General features: G+C 43.2%; 1 protein-coding gene and 1 non-coding gene across 4 annotated transcripts in view; both read left to right on the forward strand.

Annotated features, from left to right (window-relative positions):
- LOC111529188 (cation channel sperm-associated protein 2) overlaps nucleotides 1-15,042 on the forward strand; it is a 20,997-nt gene extending 5,955 nt beyond the window's left edge. The window contains exons 4-9 of one of the 3 annotated variants that reach the window (XM_026447824.1): nucleotides 3,945-4,117; nucleotides 9,399-9,576; nucleotides 10,212-10,269; nucleotides 12,716-12,933; nucleotides 13,286-13,450; nucleotides 14,915-15,042. In XM_026447824.1, coding sequence (XP_026303609.1) covers nucleotides 3,945-4,117; nucleotides 9,399-9,576; nucleotides 10,212-10,269; nucleotides 12,716-12,933; nucleotides 13,286-13,450; nucleotides 14,915-14,946 — 824 coding nt within the window. In that variant the 3' untranslated portion in view covers nucleotides 14,947-15,042. Of the gene's footprint in view, nucleotides 1-3,944; nucleotides 4,820-9,398; nucleotides 9,577-10,211; nucleotides 10,270-12,715; nucleotides 12,934-13,285; nucleotides 14,023-14,914 lie in introns of those variants that run through there. The other 2 variants (XM_026447825.2, XR_003306827.2) reach the window with 2 other exon arrangements.
- LOC111532001 lies at nucleotides 7,560-7,666 on the forward strand. Its single transcript, XR_002728441.1, has one exon. It is a non-coding gene; the product is annotated as a U6 spliceosomal RNA (small nuclear RNA).
- Nucleotides 15,043-20,784: the final 5,742 nt, after the last annotated feature.

Below are 20,784 nucleotides of genomic sequence, written 5' to 3' on the forward strand. Positions count from 1 at the left end.
GCTGGATATTGGTAATTCTGTTTTGTACTTTAAGCATCAATTGGCGTATTTTTAAAATCTCATATTTTGTTTCTAAATAATGAGAAAGAAAAAAGATTTGACTCATTTGCAAGCCTTTGTCAGAAAATAACACATCGCAAGTGTAGACAATCCTTGCTTAAAATTAAAAACTGAGTGTATTGGGAGGCTGAGGTGGAAGGATCACTTGAGCCCAGGAGATTGAGGCTGAAGTAAGCTATGATCTCACCAGTGTACTACAGCCAGGTTGACAGAGCAAGACCCTGTCTCAAAAATAAAATAAAACCTAAGTATAATATCATTACAATTTTTTCCCAAATGTGGGTGTATTCCTGAAGGTGACCATTTTTTACATTGACTTTTAAAAGTCCTAGAGATGGCTTGATGTGCTATATAAAGTTTTTGGTCAAATGAATGGAATATATAGAATCTGATGAAGATCATCTTGAGATTAAACTTGCAGAATTATCATTCTTTTTTTGTATTTCTGTTTGTTTTTTTGAGACGGAGTCTTGCTCTCTCTCCCAGGCTGGAGTACAGTGTTGCGATCTCTGCTCACTGCAAGCTCCACCACCCCTGGGTTCACACCATTCTCCTGCCTCAGCCTCCCGAGAAGCTGGGACTACAGGCGCCCACCACCATGCCTGGCTGAGTTTTTATATTTTAAGTAGAGACGGGGTTTCACCATGTTAGCCAGGATGGTCTCGATCGCCTGACCTTGTGATCTGCCTGCCTTGGCCTCCCAAAGTGCTGGGATTAAAGGCGTGAGCCACCGCGCTGGGCCAGAATTATCATTTTTGATGCTGTTCGTGAAATTGTATTTCTGGCTGGGCGTGTGGCTCACGCCTGTAATCCCAGCAATTTGGGAGGCCTAGTCCTGTGGATCACTTGAGGTCAGGAGTTCAAGACCAACCTGGCCAACATGGTGAAACCCCATCTCTACTAAAAATACAAGAATCAGTGGGTATCATGATGTGCACCTATGGTCCCAGTTTCTCAGGAGAGTGAGGCAGGAGAATCTCTTGAACCCAGGAGGCAGAGTCTCTAGTGAGCCAAGATAACAGCTGGGCAACAGAGTGAGTGAGAATCTATTTCAAAAGAAAAAAATTATGTCTCAACATCAGTGTTCCGGCCGGGGGCGGTGGCTCAAGCCTGTAATCCCAGCACTTTGGGAGGCCGAGACAGGCGGATCACGAGGTCAGGAGATAAGACCATCCTGGCTAACACAGTGAAACCCCGTCTCTACTAAAAAATACAAAAAAACTAGCTGGGCGAGGTGGCGGGCGCCTGTAGTCCCAACTACTCGGGAGGCTGAGGCAGGAGAATGGCGTGAACCCGGGAGGCAGAGCTTGCAGTGACCTGAGATCCGGCCACTGCATTCCAGCCTGGGCGACAGAGCAAGACTCCGTCTCAAAAAAAAAAAAAAAAAAAAAAAAAAAACAGTGTTCCTTGCTTCATGATAGATATAACTGGCCAAAACATTACTAAAAATATTAAAACTGTGTAAATGTCAAAATCTACCTATCAGTTTGTTGTTACAGTGTACTATTCTCACTTATAATATTGGACTCCTTGAAACCAATGTGAATTTACCTGGTATTCTGTGAGGTGACCTACTGTTGTTTTTCTAGAATAGGGAGTAGAAATAGATGACTGTTCATGGTGAACTCTACCCTGTAAAGTAGAATTATATCTTTAGCTGACTTGCTTGATCCAATGACTACTGTCTGTCACCCTGAGAAGAATATTCATGCATAGGTGTTCACTGCTACTTCACTACACTGGCTAAGATTCCTGGGTAGACCTCACTGGGCTCCTGGTCTCTATTTCCATTAAGACTCCTTTGCCTTGCTATAGCAGCCTGAAAAATTCCAAGAATTTTAGAAAGTTGTTTTTCATCTTCAGAGAGGACACATTACTTGATGTAGAGTGGAGGCAGTCACTTTTGCATATTCTGTGCTGCTGAGGCAATTTCTGCTATTCATTCCTCTGAACTTCCTTGGGTTGGTTTAGCTTCTATGAAAGGATTCCTTTTTCCAGAGAGTAAAAGTGCTACTGCTTCTGTAATTTGGACTTCCCTACTTAAAACTATTTTAAACTACTTAAAACTATCTTCTGCTTCACAAGAGCCTTATTTTACTTCATTTCTTTCTTTGGGTTCCTGTTTTGCAAGGGCAAAAACTGAATAAGAATGATAGCATTCTATTTTCCAGCCACAAATGTGGTTCTCAGCTCTTTCTAATTATATAATCCCATGCTCCTGAGAGCTAGAATTTATTAAGTGAAAAAATTTTGTATTTTATTGAATCTAAGCTGTCATCAATGGTGAAATTCACTATTTACCACTAAGAAATAAAAATCATGCCCAATTAAACTGGGACACATCGCTGATTGTAAAATGCATCCTCGCTTTGGGAGGCCAAGGTGGCAGATCACGAGGTCCAGAGATGGACCAACGTGGTGAAACCCATCCTGGCCAACGTGGTGAAACCCATCTCTACCAAAAATACAAAAATTAGCTGTGCATAGTGGCGCATGCCTGTAGTCCCATCTACTCGGGAGGCTGAGGCAGGAGAATTGCTTGAACTGGGAGGCGGAGGTTGCAGTGAGCTGAGATTGCGCCACTGCACTCCAGCCTGGCAACAGAGCGAGACACCATCTCAAAAAAAAAAAAAAAAGCATCCTAGTTTCATATATGTTAAAATGTGAAAAATTGTCCATCTTAGAGAAACGTGGGAGAAAGGAAAATTTATGGAAGAAACACAGAGCCTAAATAAGCATAGGAGTGCTGGGTGCAGTGGTTCATGCCTATAACCCCAGCACTTTGAGAGACCAAGGTGGGAGGATCGCTGGAGCCCAGGAGTTTGAGGCCAACCTGGGCAGCATAGGGAGACCCCATCTCTACAAATAATGTAAAGAAAAAATTAGGCGTGGTAACGTGCCTGTGGTCCCAGTTACCCAGAGGCTCTTGAGCCCGGGAGATCGAGGCTTCAGCGAACTGTGATTATGCCACTGCACTCCTCCAGCCTGGGTGACAGAGTGAGACTCTGTCTCAAAACAAGCATAGGAATAAGTATAACATAACTCCATTGGTTTTTAGAAGGGGCCAACCTCTGAAAATTCTAGGGATGATTGAAGTGTGACTCTGTTCTTTTTGTCTGGATCCAGTTCAGCATCACAATGACTTTAAAGCCAGAGCCCCACAATGTTGATTTCTATTTAGCTTTTAAGCCTATTTTAATCTCAGTGTTTTTTTTTTCTAGAGCATGGCATACATCCATTAATTATATAAAAGAGATGAAGGAGGTTGAAAGAGAAAGGCAATGAATTAAGAAATAGCAATTAGTAAATAATAGGGTTCTAGAGAGGAAGTATGCATTCAATTTGCTCTGCAGAACAAAGCCAATTTTAGACAGGGAAGAAAGGAAAAGTTTTACAAGGAAGCTAACAGAACCAGGTGATTTATTATAATTGGATATTCCCCGATGATTCTGGCTTGTTTCTACATTCGTTATAAAGTACTTAAGATCTCATGGCCCTGTATTTTCATTCTGTTCTCAAGACCCATTGTTTTCTTGCGAACTTTGGGACTGAGATAACAGTGCAGTAGATGGGGGTGGAGGGTTGCAGGTAGGGGTAATTAAAGAGAGTATTCTCTTAGTGGCTGCGTGACCCCCACAGTGGATAGGAAGTGACTTGTAGCTGGGCAGACATAACTATATCAACAGATTAGTTGTGGCTATGTTTTATGGTCAATTCTGTCCTTCCCTGTATTTCACAGGTTGAAGCAACAATGTTAAGAAGAGAAACTCAAAGAAAAATGGAACAGTAGTGGGCAAAACTGTGGTTTATTAATTGTGATCATTCTCCATCATTCGGTTTCCAGCTTCCTTAACTTTTATTCCTCCTTTGCTCTATCCTCACAGAATTGCTAGAATCCACAAATACCAAACTATGGCCATTGAAGCTGACTTTGGAGGTGGCAGCTTGGTTTATCTTGTTTATTTTCATCCTGGAGATCCTTCTTAAGTGGCTATCCAACTTTTCCCTTTTCTGGAAGAGTGCCTGGAATGTCTTTGACTTTGTTGTTACCATGTTGGTAAGGATAGAGATCCTGAGGGTTCCTTTAGTGGGATGAAGAATGTGCCTAGGTGAATCGAAAGGACAAGAAAAGTTAACATAATAATAGGAAGAAACAAAAATTGACTTAACTTCCTTCTTTTGATTTTTTTTCCTAAAACTAAACATCAGTCATTGCAGGAGTTGTTGGTATTAGGAGCAAGGTAGACCACAACGTCGGAGAGTGCGCGCCAGCCAGCGGCCCAGCCGAAGCTCTTTCCCGCCGCCTCTCCGCGCCTCTCCCAGGTCCAGCCCCGCCTGACCCTCCTCTTGGCACGGTCCCCTGACCCTCAGTCCAGCCCGGTCCGGCCTCCTAGCGGGGTCACGCAGCTGCCCCGGGGACGATGAACGGAGGATAAATGGTGCCCAAAGCAGACAGCGGCGCGTTCCTACTGCTCTTCCTGCTCGTGCTCACTGTCACCGAGCCGCTGCGGCCAGAGCTGCGGTGCAACCCTGGGCAGTTTGCCTGTCGCAGCGGCACCATCCAGTGTATCCCCCTCCCCTGGCAGTGTGACGGCTGGGCGACTTGCGAGGATGAGAGTGACGAAGCCAACTGTCCAGACAGAGTCTTGTTCTGTTGCCCAAATGGAGTGCAGTGGTGAAACCACAGCTGACTGCAACCTCGAACTCCTGGACTCAAGCGATCCTCCCACCTCAGCCTCCTGAATAGCTGACACTACAGGTGTGCACCACCATGCCCAGCTAATTTTTAATTTTTTTGTAGAGATGAGGTCTCACCCTGTTGCTGAGGCTGGTCTTGAACTCCGGGGCTCTAGCAATCCTGCCCTCAGCCTCCCAAAATGCTTACAGGTATGAGCCACTCTGCCCTGCAGGAGTTGATTTTCTAGACCGTCACTGTCCAGAGTAGTAGCCATGAGTCACATGTGGCTGTTTTGAAGGAAGATGTGCAGCAGTTGTAAAATACACACCAAATAGGAAAGACCTAGTACAAAAAAAGAATGTAAAACATGCCATGAATACTTCTTTATATTGATTCCATGTTGCAATAATAGTATGTTGAATATATTGGGTTAAATAAAGTATTAAAATTAAAAAAAAAAAAAAAAGACCACAACGTCAATGCCAACAAGAACATCTGCCTGTTACTGAGCACTTATTAAGTACTGGGCACTATTTTAAGTGTTTTCCTTACATTACCTCATTTATGCTCCACGACAACCCAATTAAATAACCATGAATTTTATCCCCCTTTTTATATCTGAACAAGTTGGAGTACAGTGTTTAAGCAACTTAATATAGAAAGGCTGAATAGGAAACAATTCTCAGAGAATCCTGTTCAAGGGATAATGCCCAGGGAACAATGAAGAGGATGAGATGAAGAAGGTGCAACTGTGCCTACGTGCCTTGGGGTGTATTTTACTCATAATCTGTGTGTTTTCCACAGTCCCTGCTTCCCGAGGTTGTGGTATTGGTAGGGGTAACAGGCCAATCGTTGTGGCTTCAGCTTCTGAGGATCTGCCGGGTGCTGAGGTCTCTCAAACTCCTTGCACAATTCCGTCAAATTCGAGTTACTATTTTGGTCCTGGTCAGGGCCCTCAAGGTGATTTGACTGTTGCAAGCTAAAGCAGGGGGCAAGATAGATAAATATGAGGACTTAACACAGAATATGAAACAAATCAGCCAGGCACAGTGGCTCACGCCTGTAATCCCAGCATTTTGGGAGGCTGGGGGGACAGATCATGAGGTCAGGAGTTCAAGACCAGCCTGACCAAAGTGGTGAAACCTGGTCTCTACTAAAAATACAAAAAAAAAAAAAAAAGTCAGGTGTGGTGCTGTGTGCCTGTAATCCCAGCTACTCAGGAGGCTGAGGCAGGAGAATTGCTTGACCCTGGGAGGCAGAGGTTGCAGTGAGTCGAGACTGCACCACTGCACTCCAGCCTAGGCGACAGAGTGAGACTCCGTCTAAAAAAAAAAAGAATATGAAACAAATCTTAGTGGGTCAAAGAAGGCAATGAAACATCCTGTGATATGTTATTGGATGAGAAGGGGCTGGGGACAGGTGCCATGGTTCAGAGATGACTGGGTTCAGGAGTGCAAGGGAGGGTTTGGTGGGGGATTGCCAGCTGGGCTTGACTGGGCTGTTGGTGGAGATCAGCCTAGTTTGGCCCGCGTCTGACTTGAGGTTATGGCCTCTAGAGCATGACCTTCCTCTTGATGTTGCTGCTTATCTTCTTCTACATTTTTGTTGTGACTGGTGTCTACTTCTTAGACTACACCCCTTCACCTCGTCAGGACCTCGAGTACCGTGTGTTCTTCTTGTAAGCAGAGCTGGTGAACAGCTGGGTGAGGGGAGAAAATTTGGCTAAGAGACCAGGAAGCTTGCCCAAAGTATAGTAATATAAAAAGTACAGTCTATTCCAAGAAACTGAAATAGAACACAATAGGGAGAGGGAAAGAGAAAGCAAAAGAATAGTGAGTGGTTTTAGCTCTGATCTTGAGAGTAGGGCAGCTAGTTCCATGTTTATTCTGGGTTTTGCAAATTCAAACCACACTGTCATCAGGCATCTTTAAATAGCAGTATACTCCAGTGGTTAAGCTTGGTTTCTGTGACTCAGTTACCTCTTTTGAAAAACGGGGGCCAGGCGCGGTGGCTCACACCTGTAATCCCAGCACTTTGAGAAGCCAAGGCAGGTGGATCACCTGAGGTCAGGAGCTCGAGATCAGCCTGACCAACATGGTGAAACCCTGTCTCTACTAAAAATACAAAAATTAGCCAGGCATGGTGGTGGGCACCTGTAATCCCAGCTATTCGGGAGGCTGAGACAGGAGAATTGCTCGAATATGGGAGGCAGAGGTTGCATTGAGCCGAGATTGAGCCAATGCACTCCAGCCTGGGCTACAAAGAGTGAAATTCCGTTTCAAAAAAAAAGAAAAGGCGACGGGGGAGAATAATAGCAGTGCTACTTCATAAGAGTGTGGGGATAAATGTGGTAATGCATTTAAGCCCTTAGCATAGTATGTAACACATTATAAGTGATCAGTGAATGTTACTGTGATTCCCAAATATGATCACTGGTTTTATCCCAATCTCTACATATTACACATGCACGTGCCTATTGCTGGTCTCTGTCTAGAAAACACTAATCTGCCAGGCGCGGTGGCTCAAGCCTGTAATCCCAGCACTTTGGGAGGCCGAGACGGGCGGATCACGAGGTCAGGAGTTCGAGACCATCCTGGCTAACACGGTGAAACCCCGTCTCTACTAAAAACAAAAAGCTAGCCGGGCGAGGTGGCTGGCGCCTGTAGTCCCAGCTACTCGGGAGGCTGAGGCAGGAGAATGGCGTAAACCCGGGAGGCGGAGCTTGCAGTGAGCTGAGATCCAGCCACTGCACTCCAGCCCAGGCGACAGAGTGAGACTCCGTCTCAAAAAAAAAAAAAAAAAAAAAAGAAAACACTAATCAATGCTCACTTCGGCAGCACATGTACTAAAATTGGAACGATATAGAGAATATTAGCATGGCCCTTGTGCAAGGATGACACACAAATTTATGAAGTGTTACGTATTTTTAAAATATTAACAAAACCCCACTAATCTGTTTTCTAGAAGAAAACCAACTTGAATTTAGAGTAGATAATCCTGTTTATGAATTAGAATTCAATCTTGTCATCAACTCTCAGGACTCTGTTAGACTCTAACAGATAGTTCTTTAAGAGTATTGAGTTAGGAAAGTCCTAGAATTTATCCTTTACAAGCTCTGATGTTTTCAATAAATTGTGTATGGGGAACTAGAAGGAAAGGAAGGAGAATTTAGGTACCTTCCCGGAAACGTTTTACTTTTTTAGCAATTTTTAAATATTATTAATTTTATAATCTGTATATTTCATTATTTAGGATCACATATATTTATGTAACATGCCCATTTACCTGCATATCATTTCATACCAGCAAACTAATAGGAATAATTTTGTGAATGATCTTCTATTTTGCTAAATTTGCTAATTTTGCTAAATTTTGCTAAATTTGAGAGTGATCTTCTATTAAGTGGAGTCCATAGAGCAGTGGAGAATAAAATTAGAAAAAACGGCCAGGCATGGTGGCTCACACCTGTAATCCCAGCACTTTGGGAAGCCGAGGCGGGCAGATAGATCACTTGAGGTTGGGAGTTCAAGACCAGCCTGGCCAACGTGGTGAAACCCTGTCTCTACTAAAAATACGAAAATTAGCTGGGCATGGTGGCTCATGCCTGTAATCTTGATCACTTAGGAGGCTGAGGCGAGAGAATCACTTGAGCCTGGGGGTCAGAGGTTGAAGTGAGCTGAGATTGTGCCCCTCTAGCCTGGATGATAAAGTAAGACTCTGTCTAAAAAAAAAAAAAATAGAAAAAACTATCTAGTTGGTGATTCATTCATCTTTGAAAATTCAGTCAATACCTATTTATTGAGTATTATACCCCAGGACTAATGGAATAGTGAGAGGTAGTCATAGATTATTCATGATAAAGGAGAATTTAGGCTGGGTGTGGTGGCTCACCCCTATAATATTAGCATTTTGGGAGGCTGAGACTGGCAGATCACCTTAGTTCAGGAGTTCAAGACCAGCCTGGCCAACATGACAAAACTCCATCTCTACTAAAAATACACAAATTAGCCGGGCATGGTGGTGCTTGCCTGTAATCCCAGCTACTTGGGGGACTGAGACAGGAGAATTTCTTGAACCCAACAGGTGGGGGTTGTAGTGAGCTGAGATCACGCCACTACACTCCAGCCTGGACAACAGAGCGAGACTCCACCTCAAAATAAATAAACAGGCTGGGCGCGGTGGCTCAAGCCTGTAATCCCAGCACTTTGGGAGGCCAAGACGGGTGGATCATGATGTCAGGAGATCGAGACCATCCTGCCTAACACGGTGAAACCCCATCTCTACTAAAAAATACAAAAAACTAGCCGGGCGAGGTGGCGGGCGCCTGTAGTCCCAGCTACTCGGCAGGCTGAGGCAGGAGAATGGCATGAACCCGGGAAGTGGAGCTTGCAGTGAGCTGAGATCTGGCCACTGCACTCCAGCCTGGGCGACAGCGAGACTCCGTCTCAAAAAAAAAAAATACAAATAAATAAATAAATAAATAAATAAAATAAAACAACTTCAAACTGAAGAGTGATTAGCTAAAAACTGAGTATGGTACAAAAAGAACCAAAATCAGAACAAACTACAAAGAAATGCTTTTATGTTTCTTTAAGAATGGTACCATTTTTGAAAGGTTTATGCCTCTGTTTCTGTCTATTCACATGCCTTTTTCTTTAAGGACCTCCCGAATTCCCTGGTAACAGTGTTCATTCTCTTCACCTTGGATCATTGGTATGCACTGCTTCAGGACGTCTGGAAGGTGCGTGAAGTCAGTCGCATATTCAGCAGCATCTATTTCATCCTTTGGTTGTTGCTTGGCTCCATTATCTTTCGGAGTATCATAGTAGCCGTGATGGGTAAGCATAGAGGAGGTGAAACTTGTTTGGGAAGGGTGGTTGGGAAGAAATTAGTCTGAAAGCTGGGATTGGTGGCTTATGGGTATAAAGAACCTAGTGTAGCAGGAAGGCTTGGGTTCTGGATGGGATATTTCACTTGGATTCTCCCCACCCAAGCCCTCTTCCCAGGTCTAGTCATTACCATCTCCCAACTCCTAATGGCCCTTTGGGGCAGTTACTAACTTTCAGAATATCAGGAAAGAGATGAATGAGGAGATGGCACGTCAGGAGGTTCAGCTCAAAGCTGACATGTTCAAGCGGCAGATCATCCAGAGGTCTGCTTCTCCCTTTTCAACCCCAACTTTCCTTCTCAAGGGTTTCCTGAGCTCATTTTTTGTTTCTGCTCCTTGACCCCACTTTTCCCTTTGTGACAGAAGATTTGCCCCCAAGGATAAGAATTCTCTAGCTCTAGAACATTGCCTGATTCTTCATCCACTGTGGGGAGTCCTCCATTTTTTTTCACCCCTTGACTACAATTTGTTCTCCCCAATTAGTTTTCTTCACTTTCTGACATGAACTCCTTTTTTCCTTACCACACTTTTGCTTGAATGTAACTGTCTTCGCTCATTTTTTTTTTTTTTTAATTTGCTTTGCAGGAGAAAAAAACGTGTCACAGGAGGCACTGAGATCAAGCCATAGCAAAATAGATGACAGGTTAGGAGTATGTATGTGAACTGGAATAGAGACACATGAAGGAGGAGAGGGTGGAAAACTAAAGATGAAGATTGGCTTTGAGAGAGAATTCATTCATTTAATAACTGTATATTGTAGTAGGTTGACTAGTGGCACCCAAAATAATATGTCCATGTCCTTACTCCCTGGAACCTGTGAATGTGACCTTATTTGGAAAAAAAAAAAAAAAGATCCTAAGTTAAGGATAATCCTAAGGATAATCTAGAATGAGATCATCCCAGATTATCCAGGTAGGTCCTAAATCCATTCACAAGGATACTTATAAGAGATGAAAGAGGAGAAGACACAGAGAATAGGAGAAGGCTATGTGAAGATGGAGATAGAGGTTGGGGCTAAAGCCACCACAAGCCAAGGGAGGCTGAGGAATGCCAGGCAGCTGCCAGAAGGTAGAAGAGGCAAGGAACTTCTCCCCCAAAGTCTCCAGAGGGAGTATGGCCCTGCCAACACCTTCATTTCAGACTCTGGCCTCTAGAATTGTGAGGGAATATATTTCTGTCATTTTAAGATACCAAGTTTATAGTAATTTGTTATGGCAGCCTCAGGACACTAATACAGATACCTTCAATGAAACAGATATGATTCTAGACCCCAAGCGTTTAGCAGTGGACAAAGAAAGCAGAAGCAAAAATGAATCCATTCACTCATTAACAAATAATTACTGGCTAGATGTGGTAGCTTATACTTGTAATCCCAACACTGTGAGAGGCCAAGGCAAGAGGATTGCTTGAAGTTCAAGCCAGAAGTTCAAGGCTGCATTGAGACATGATTGCACCACTGTAGTCCAGCCTGGGCAACAGATCAAGATCCCATCTCAAAAATTTAGCAGGGTGGGTGCAGTGGCTCATGCCTGTAATACCAGCATTTTGGAAAACTGAGGTGGTCAGATCACTTGAGCTCAGGAGTTCAAGACTAACCTAGGCAATATGGCAAAATTCTGCCTCTACAAACAAAAATCAGCTGGATATGGTGGTGTGCTCTTGTGGTCACATCTTGTGGTCCCAGCTACTTAGGAGGCTGAGGTAGGAGGATCACTTGAGCCTGGGAGGCTGAGGCTGTGGTGAGCCGTGATTGTGCCACTGCTCTGCAGCCTGGGTGACAGAGCAAGACCCTGTCTCAAAAAAACAAACAAAAAACAATAAAGAACAAATAATTATTGAATACTTAGTAGGTGCTTGGGATGTATCAATGAACAAAATAGACAATAATGCCTGTTTCATGAAACTTACATATTAGTAGTGGCAAAGAGATAATAAGCAGTGAACATATTAAATACTATGTTAAAATATGATAAGCATTAAGGGAAAATTAAACGTAGAACAGGTTAAGGGAGATTGGGAGTAGAAAGTGGGATTGTAGATGTGTTGCAGTGTTTTTGTTTGTTTGTTTTGTTTTGAGACAGAGTCTTGCTCTGTCGCCAGGCTGGAGTGCAGTGGCACAATCTTGGTTCACTGCAACCTCCACTTCCGAGGTTCAAGCGATTCCCCTGCTTCAGCCTCCCAAATAGCTGGGATTACAGGTGCATGCCACCATGCCAGGCTAATTTTTCTTTTTTTTGTATTTTAATAGAGACGATGTTTCACCATGTTGCTCAGGCTGGTCTCAAACTCCTGAGCTCAGGCACTCCATCCGCCTCAGCCTCCCAAAGTGTTACGATTACAGGCGTGAGCCACTGTGCCCAGCCACAGATGGGTTATAGTTTTAAACAGGGTAGTCAGGGTGACCTCATTGGAAAGGTAATATGAGAAAAGACTTGAAGGAGGTAAGGGGATTACCATGTGGATATTATAAGAAGAGTGTTAATAGGCAGATGAAACAGATAGTGCAAAGGTCCTAAGCTGGAAGCATGCTTGGTGTGTTTGAGAAACAGCAAGGAGGCCATTGTGAATGGAGTAGAGTGCGCAGGGGGAAGAGTGCTGGGAAATGAAGTCAGAGAGATAATGGTGACATGATCCTGTAGGGTTATGGGTGCCATTGTAGGGACTTTGAAATGGAAAGCAGAACAGAGGAGTGATATGAGGTGACTTAAATTTAAGAAGGATTACTTGCTGTGTTGGTAGAAGAACAAGGGAAGGAGCAGAGAGATCAGTTGGGAGGCTATGCTGCTGCCCAGGCAAGAAATGATAACAGCTTAGGCCAGAGTGGTAGCAGTGAGTTAGTGAGAAAAGATTTATTTCAAAGGTAGAGTCAGCAGGATTTCTTGATGGACTGGATATGGTAGGGAAGAGAAGAGTTAAGGATGACACATGAATGATTGAGTTTGGAAGTGCCTGAGTTGAGAGTTTGGGAGTTGTTTGGCTCTCATTGTCTTATGCCCCAGCTTTAGGGGGTGGCCAGGGCCAAACCAGAATAATGAGTGGACTAGTCATGTCTTGTAAATGTTTGTGAAGTCATGATTTTCTCCTTTCAGTTCAAGAGTTGGTGGTCAACGAAGGGAAAGTTTGGACTTATCAGAAGTGTCTGAAGTAGAGTCTATTTATGGTGCCACTGAAGAGGATTTAGTAACATCTGCATCAAAAACAGAAGAGACCTTGTCAAAAAAGAGAGAGTACCAGTCTTCCTCCTCTGTCTCCTCCACATCCTCTTCCTATTCTTCCTCTTCTGAATCCAGATTTTCTGAATCTATTGGTGAGCCAAAGAACTATAATAAGGAGTGTTTTCCATTTGAATTCAGACTACTCTATAAGACATCTTACTCTTGACAGGAGCTCTCCTACTGTATCTGCTTTCCAATTTTCTGGTCTTAATGACTTTCTTTTTGCTTCTAATTTCCCCTGTCCTCCTTCTTCACTTTGGATAAGTGTGGCTGTGGCCCTCTTTGCTCACTGTAAAAAGTGATTTTTTGCTGATGCACCCTTTCCCTCCTTGCTTCCTGTTACCTCTTCCCACCCCACCTTTCCACCCACACCATAGGATTTACCAGCTCTTACCCAACTTTTCCAAATCTAGCCATGCTTTTCTGAAGCATTCCTCCCGACAGGTCATTTGGACTGGGAGACTCTTGTGCATGAGAATCTGCCCGGGCTAATGGAAATGGATCAGGATGACCGTGTTTGGCCCAGAGACTCACTCTTCCGATATTTTGAGTTGCTAGAAAAGCTTCAGTATAACCTAGAGGAGCGTAAGAAGTTACAAGAGTTTGCAGGTATGGAGTTAGGGCAGTCATGGGGACCATGGGAATATATACATATAGCGTTTATAGCTGTGGAGGAGGAGGAGGGTGTCCACTATTCTGGCATCTCAGCTTCTCAATTTCTGCCTACACCTAAAATAGGCAAATTCTTGGTTTGGTTTGTCACATTCTGGGCATGTGTCCCACTTTTCCCTAACTGAGAGAGAATCTAGAAACTCTGCTTCTGTAGCAGGGGACGCCCAAATCCTATGAGGTATGAGAGCTTATTTCCTAAGAAGAGAAAGTCTAATCCCAGTTGTTGGGAATTAGGACAAGGTAGGCTCTTGCTTGATTTGGGCAGCCCACCAGTTTCTGCACATTTATTGTCTCTGAAGATTGCATTTCAGACTTGAGCAGCAGGGCCTAAGGCTCAATCTGGAGAGCTATGGGGGATCAGACAATGAGCATGAGGCCCACAAGTGCTCACTGTCCTAACTCCCTGAAGAAGTTTATGAATTCTAAACTTCTGTTTGTATCTGCCCCTTCTAGTGTCAGCCTCTATAAAGATAAATATGTGATTTAAATAGTAGAGTTTGATGTAAACTGAGCACTATCTATTCAAAGTTATTTTTTCCTAAATTTCATTACTTCATGACTAATTTGGATTCATACAGTTTGCCTCTAAAAGGAAAAAAAAAAAAATGCTGGGCATGGTGTCTCACGCCTGTAATCCCAGCACTTTGGGAGGCTGAGGCGGGCGGATCACGAGTTCAGGAGATCAGGATCATCCTGGCCAACATGGTGAGATCCTGTCTCTACTAAAATACAATAAATCAGCTGGGCATGGTGGCGCATGCCTGTAGTCCCAGCTACTCCGGAGGCTGGGGCAGGAGAATTGCTTGAACGCGGAAGGCAGAGGTTGCAGTGAGCGGAGATCACGCCACTGAACTCCAGCCTGGCAATAGAACGACACTCCGTCTCAAAACAAAGCTAAAACAGAAGAGGTAGGGGTGGATTTTTATAATTTAATATGTGTTATCTGGGTTTTTCCCCTCATACCTAGTTGAAATCAACTCAGTGTGAAAATAAGAAATTAGAGAGGAGGACTGTGTGTTTGTGTGTGGTGGGCACAGGTGGGCAACGAGGAATTTATAATATTGGAACACGGAATTTAGGGCAAGATGTGAAAGACAGGCTTTGCTTACTTCAAAATGTTGCCTAAGTTTAATCCTGTTCCTGCTAGTCATTCTTAGCCCTGCCTTCCCACTTATTCTCTAGGGAGGACAGGGTGAAAAGGAGGAAAATGCAGCAAGGTGGTTTCTTTAATCCTGATAAACTTGTCTATGGCAAAGAGTACACAGAATCATAAGACTTAATTTAAAGATTAGTAAAGACTTTTGTGGGAACCTAGAACCCAGAAAAGCAAGGTCTTCACCAAACATTTATATATGTAGAATATTCTTAGTTCTCCAGCCTGACAGTCTGTTTCCTTTGCAGTGCAGGCACTGATGAACTTGGAAGACAAGTAAAGCAATGGATGGCTTCAATATCCTTGGGCCCAGCAAAAGATAATGAAGGGAATTGTTGAAAATTGAGAATTGAAAATATAAATGTCTGTTCAGATAAAACAATGTCTGTTCATTAAAATTAAAAAGTATAAGTGTCTAGGCCAGGCGTGGTGAAACCCCGTCTCTACTAAAAATACAAAAAAGAAAAAAGAAAAAAAAAATTAGCTGGGTGTGGTGGCGGATGCCTGTAATCCCAGCTACTCGGGAGTGTGAGGCAGGAGAATCACTTGAAGCTGGGAGGCAGAGGTTGCAGTGAGCCAAGATCATGCCACTGCACTTCAGCCTAAGCAACAGAGTGAGACTCTGTTTCAAAATAAATAAATAAATAAATAAATAAATAAATAAATAAATAAAAGTATAAGTGTCTAATAAATACTCCTGATAGCTGTTCAGTAAGATAAGGCATATTGAAAGGCGTAAGGTCAAGAAAAAGAGTTAGTTCAAGCTGAGTGTGGTGATGTGTGCCTCTAGTCCCAGCTATGAGCTGAGGCAGGATTGTTTGAGGCCAGGAGTTCGAGGCTGCAGCAAGTAAGGATCGTACCACTGCATTCCAGCCTTGGCAACATAGCAAGACCCTGTCTCTAAAAAAGAACAAAACAAGTTAGCTCAGATGCCAGTGGAGACTGTGCTTCTTAGCTTTCTACCCTTTCCACGGCTCCTGAATCCGACTCATTTCTTGTCTTTATCATCATTATAGCTTCCACCTTTCCTGCAACCTCTACTGCCTGATTAGAGTCCTAATTTTACCCTCTTCCTCCCTGATGCATAGGTAAAGGCCTCTCTGGAGTAAGGAGATCTTCAGAGCTGTTAGTATAACTAATTGAGAAGTATTGTTTCCATTGCCTGTTCTACTCATGTTGCTTCTCTTGTGAACCATTAACTTTAATTGGATATTATTTTTACCTGTTACTGGACCAAAAGTCTCTTTATTTCATTTTGCCATTGCTCAGGGCAGTGTTCAAATCAGTAAGTGTTGTACAGGTTTTTAGTGTTAGAAGGGATTTCAGAGTTAATCTGTCTCCCATCAAAGCAGGAACACCTTATAGAACATCACTGAAAGGAGGATTATCCAGGTAATGCTTAATGTTTCTAGTTATTTGGGATTTATTATCTAGAAGGGATCCCATTCCATTGTTAGAAGACTTAAGTCTTTAGACATGTTTATGATTAAAAATTATATCACTTATTGAGTGTTTAACATGTATGAGGATATTTGTATATTTAGTGTATATATACTGTATTAGAGTATGCATATTTCATAAAATAATCTTATATGGAAGATAGCCTCCTATTTTTAGAGATCAGAAAACTAAGGCCTAAAGAAATTAAGTTAACTTGTCCAAGAGCATATACCAAGTAAGAGGTAGAGCTAAGGTTCTAACTCAGGTTAAAAATTCTGAGTTGTGAAAAAAATCAGTTGAAGCCATTTAAACAACAAAATAGCTTACTGGAGACTGGGAAGTTCAAAGGTAGTATAGCTTCAGGATTGATTTAATGTAAAAATTCACTGTTGTTAGATCTGTGGTTTTGTTTCTCTGGAATTTTGCTATCTGCTCTCTCCTCCATGTGTTCTTGTTATTCTCAGACTGGCTTCACTTGGGTAGCCAGATAATTTTCTGAAGTGCCTAGGCTTGCATACCTATTTACCCATATCCAGGGTAAGAGAGCCAGTGACTCCTTTCTCAGTCAATGAACAAAATGTTTGAGCTTTGGGTCACAATCATGGTTATTCTTGGAGTGAAGATACTGATGGGGAGGAAGCATGAAGCCTCTGGAGTGCTGTAGATATGTTCCATATCTTGATCTGCATGGTGGTTACACAGGTATATATAGATGTAAAAATTCAACAAACTTTACACTTAAAATTTGGGCATTAACTGTATGTAAGTCAATCTCCACTCCTCTACAGAAACATCCTGACCACCACTCTGATTGGACCAAGAAGTTAGGTCATATGCTTACATCTGAACGAATTGTTGAGGTAAGGTGAATGTGATGGAATCACTAATTAAGGCTTTCTCCTGAACTGGAGGTAAGGTCAATAACACCCAACCTGAAGTAAGGGCTGCTACCCAAATGGGGAGGAGATGAAAGGGGACAATAAGGAGGTAATTATAAAGTCCTCACCTAAGAGTGTGTCTGGCAAAAAGGCCAAGATGGGGAGAAGGCAAATGAATTGAATGTCCAGAATAAACAAATCTATGAAGACAGAAAGTAAATTAGTGGTTTCTTGGGGGTTGGGGAGGGAGGAATTGAGACTGACTGATGATAGGTATAGGATCTCTTTGGCAGGTGATGGAAATGTTCTGGAATTCAATAGTCTTGAATAGTTCAACAATATATTTAAAAACATGGAATTGGGCCATGGGCAGATGGAGTATCACTCTGTCGCCCAAGCTGGAGTGTAGTGGCACAATCTCTGCTCATTGCAACCTCCGCCTCCTGGGTTTAAGCGATTCTAGTGCCTCAGCCTCCCAAGTAACTGGGACTACATTCGCACGCCACCACGCCTGGCTAATTTTTGTATTTTTAGTAGAGACGGATTTTTGCCATGTTGGCCAGGCTGGTCTTGACCTCCTGGCCTCAAGTAATCCGCCCCTCCTTGGCCTCCCAAAGTGCTGGGATTACAGGTGTGAGCTACTGTGCCCGGCCCCCTCCTGACTTTCTATAGCTGATCTGTGGTCTGTGCATTCTGCATTTTATTCTTTAACTCTTTCTTCAGTGAAAACAATCTGGCTTTAATCCTACAGGAGTGGAAGTTTATTCAACACATTTGTTGAATTTGTATGTTCCAAACATTGTTCTAGACACTTGGGATATATCAGTGAATGAACAAAACAGAAATCCCTGTCCATCCTAACTAGTTCCTCATATGATCAAATAATAAAACTTCCATGAAGATAGTAATTTTATCTCCTCCCCTGTTTTCTGGTTGTTTGTTTGTTTGGTTTGGTTTGGTTTTTGAGACAGGGTCTTGCTCTTTTACCCAGGCTGGAGTGCAGCGGTGCAATCATAGCTCACTGCAGCTTTGATCTTCTAGGCTCAAGTGATCCTCCTGCCTCAGGCTCTCGAGTAATGCGGACTGCAGGTGTATACCACCACACTTGGCTAATTTTTTAAATTTTTTGTAGAGATGGGGGTTTCACTGTGTTGTAATATGTCCAAAACTGAACTTGTTCCCACTTCTTCAAACCTGTTCTTCCTATTCTAATCTCAAGAACTGCCAAACAATTTCTATGGGCTGGTGGAGTCCTCAAAGATCTCCTTACTGCTTAACTTTTTCTGTATTTTGTCTGAAGGTCTTTCACTTAAGATGCTATTTCTTGTACCAGTTTTTGTGTTAAGATTCTTTAAGTTGGCCAGGCGCGGTGGTTCACACCTGTAATCCCAGCACTTTGGGAGGCCGAGGTGGGCAGATCACCTGAGGTCAGGAGTTTGAGAGCAGTCTGACCAACATGGCAAAACCCCGTCTCTACTAAAAAATACAAAAAAATATCTGGGCATGGTGGCCTGCACCTGTAATCCCAGCTACCGAAGCTGAGGCAGGAGAATTTCTTGAACCCGGGAGGCGGAGGTTGCAGTGAGCCAAGATTGTGCCATTGCACTCCAGCCTGGGCATCAACAGCGAAACTCCATCTCTAAAAAGGAGGTTCTTTTTTTTTTTTTTGAGTCAGAGTCTCACTCTGTCTCCCAGGCTGGAATGCAGTGGTGCAATCTCGGCTCACTGCAAGCTCCTCCTCCCGGGTTCATGCCATTCTCCTGCCTCAGAATCCCAAGTAGCTGGGACTACAGGCGCCCACCACCACGCCCAGCTAATTGTTTGTATTTTTAGTAGAGATGGGGTTTCACTTTGTTAGCCAGGATGGTCTCGATCTCCTGACCTTGTGATCTACCCGCCTTGGCCTCCCTAAGTGCTGGGATTACAGGCATGAGCCACTGCACCCAGCTGAAAAGATTAAGTTGCAGAAGAAGAATTCATCTTGAGCTAGTCTATTCATAGTGGTGGTAAGATTTAGTGGGTCTGTTCCAGTACCTGGCACATCAAGACACTTTATAATACAAGTGAATGAGCAAAATTGGGTGGGTAATAGTATCTCCATTTTACAGATGAGTGAATTATAGAAACTTCTTGGGGTCACCAGACTAATAAATATGGAATGAAGACCTAGAATTCAGAGATCTGATATCAAAATGCAAATATAATTTAACTGTCTTAATCAGGAGAGTCAAAGGCTGTGCTGCAAGAATAAATTAACCCCTATATCTCAGTGGTTTAAGTATAAGAAAGGCATTTTACTCACTTGTGGAGGTTTCAATACTGATTGGGTAACTGTTCAAGGCAGCTACAGTAAATTTTTATTATTCGTGATAATTATGTTTTATAAAGTTGCAGCAAACAACTGAATTAGTGACTACTGAACCACTGCTCCCAGGAGAAATACAGCGTTAGATTCCTGTGGGCCTCTGGTCACAACATTTTCATCAACTGATCAAATGTATAACCTTGGTTTTCTTTGTGTTTCTGTTTATAGACACCTTATTTAATATATGTTGTTGATTGATTAACATTGAACTCATGGCCAGCAACACTGTGACTCATGCCTGAATGAAGCTTTTCTTTTCTTTTTTTTTTTTTTTTGAGACAGAGTCTCGCTCTGTCACCCAGGCTGGAGTGCAATGGAGCGATCTCGGCTCACTGCAATATCTGCCTCCCGAATTCAAGTGATTCTCCTGCCTCAGCCTCCTGAGTAGCTGGGATTACATGTGCCCGCTACCACGCCCAGCTAATTTTTGTGTTTTTAGTGGAGACGGAGTTTCACCAGGTTGGCCAGGCTGGTCTCGAACTTTTGACCTCAGGTGATCCACCTGCCTCAGCCTCCCAAAGTGCTGGGATTACAGGCGTGAGCCACCTCGCCTGGCAGTGAATGAAGCTTTTCTAGCACAGTTTATAAGGCACATTACAGCCTTCTTGCTCTTAAGAACACCACACAACACTTTGGCATTAAGTGTAAGAGCCATTTTAAACAGTGAAATCACCAACAAATAGCCCCAAAATGCAAAAAGTGCATCAATAGATAGACCTTAAAAAAGACACTTACTGGCCGGGCACGGTGGTCACGCCTGAAATCCCAGCACTTTGGGAGGCTGAGGTGGGCGGATCACGAGGTCAGGAGATTGAGACCATCCTGGCCAACATGGTAAAACCCCGACTCTACTAAAAATACAAAAAATAGCTGGGAGTGGTGGCACGTGTCTGTAATCCCAGCTACTCAGGAGGCTGAGGGAGGAGAATCACTTGAACGAGGGGATCGGAGGTTGCAGTGAGCTGAGATCTCCACTGCACTCCCACCTGGTGACATAGCAAGACTCCCTCTCAAAAAAAAAAAAAAAAAAAAGAGACACTTACTAATATTTACACTACGAGAGCTGCAACAAGAAAAGAAGGCAGAACACTGCCTTGTTCCACCTCAGCTGGGAACATGTGTATCAGGTGACTCAAACTTGTCACTTCTCAATACAAGTCTGTGAATGACCTCAATCGCACTGTAAGTATTGATTTTGGGTTACAAACACATTTAGTAACTAGGCAAATCCACTAATACAGAACTCAGAAGTGTCGAAGACTGACTGTAAATGCTGTGGTAGTTTAGAGCCTCGGGCTATTTTGACCTTGTGACACTGCCATCTCAACATGTAGTTTCTAGTTTCTGTTGCCTCAACAGGGAAGAGATTGTTGGAGGCTCATTTGCTAGCTCTTAAATTCTTTGGTCAACCACAGTCCATTGAACAGAACTAATC

Source organism: Piliocolobus tephrosceles, unplaced genomic scaffold (genome assembly GCF_002776525.5).
Source record: "Piliocolobus tephrosceles isolate RC106 unplaced genomic scaffold, ASM277652v3 unscaffolded_108, whole genome shotgun sequence".
Lineage (NCBI taxonomy): Eukaryota > Metazoa > Chordata > Mammalia > Primates > Cercopithecidae > Piliocolobus > Piliocolobus tephrosceles.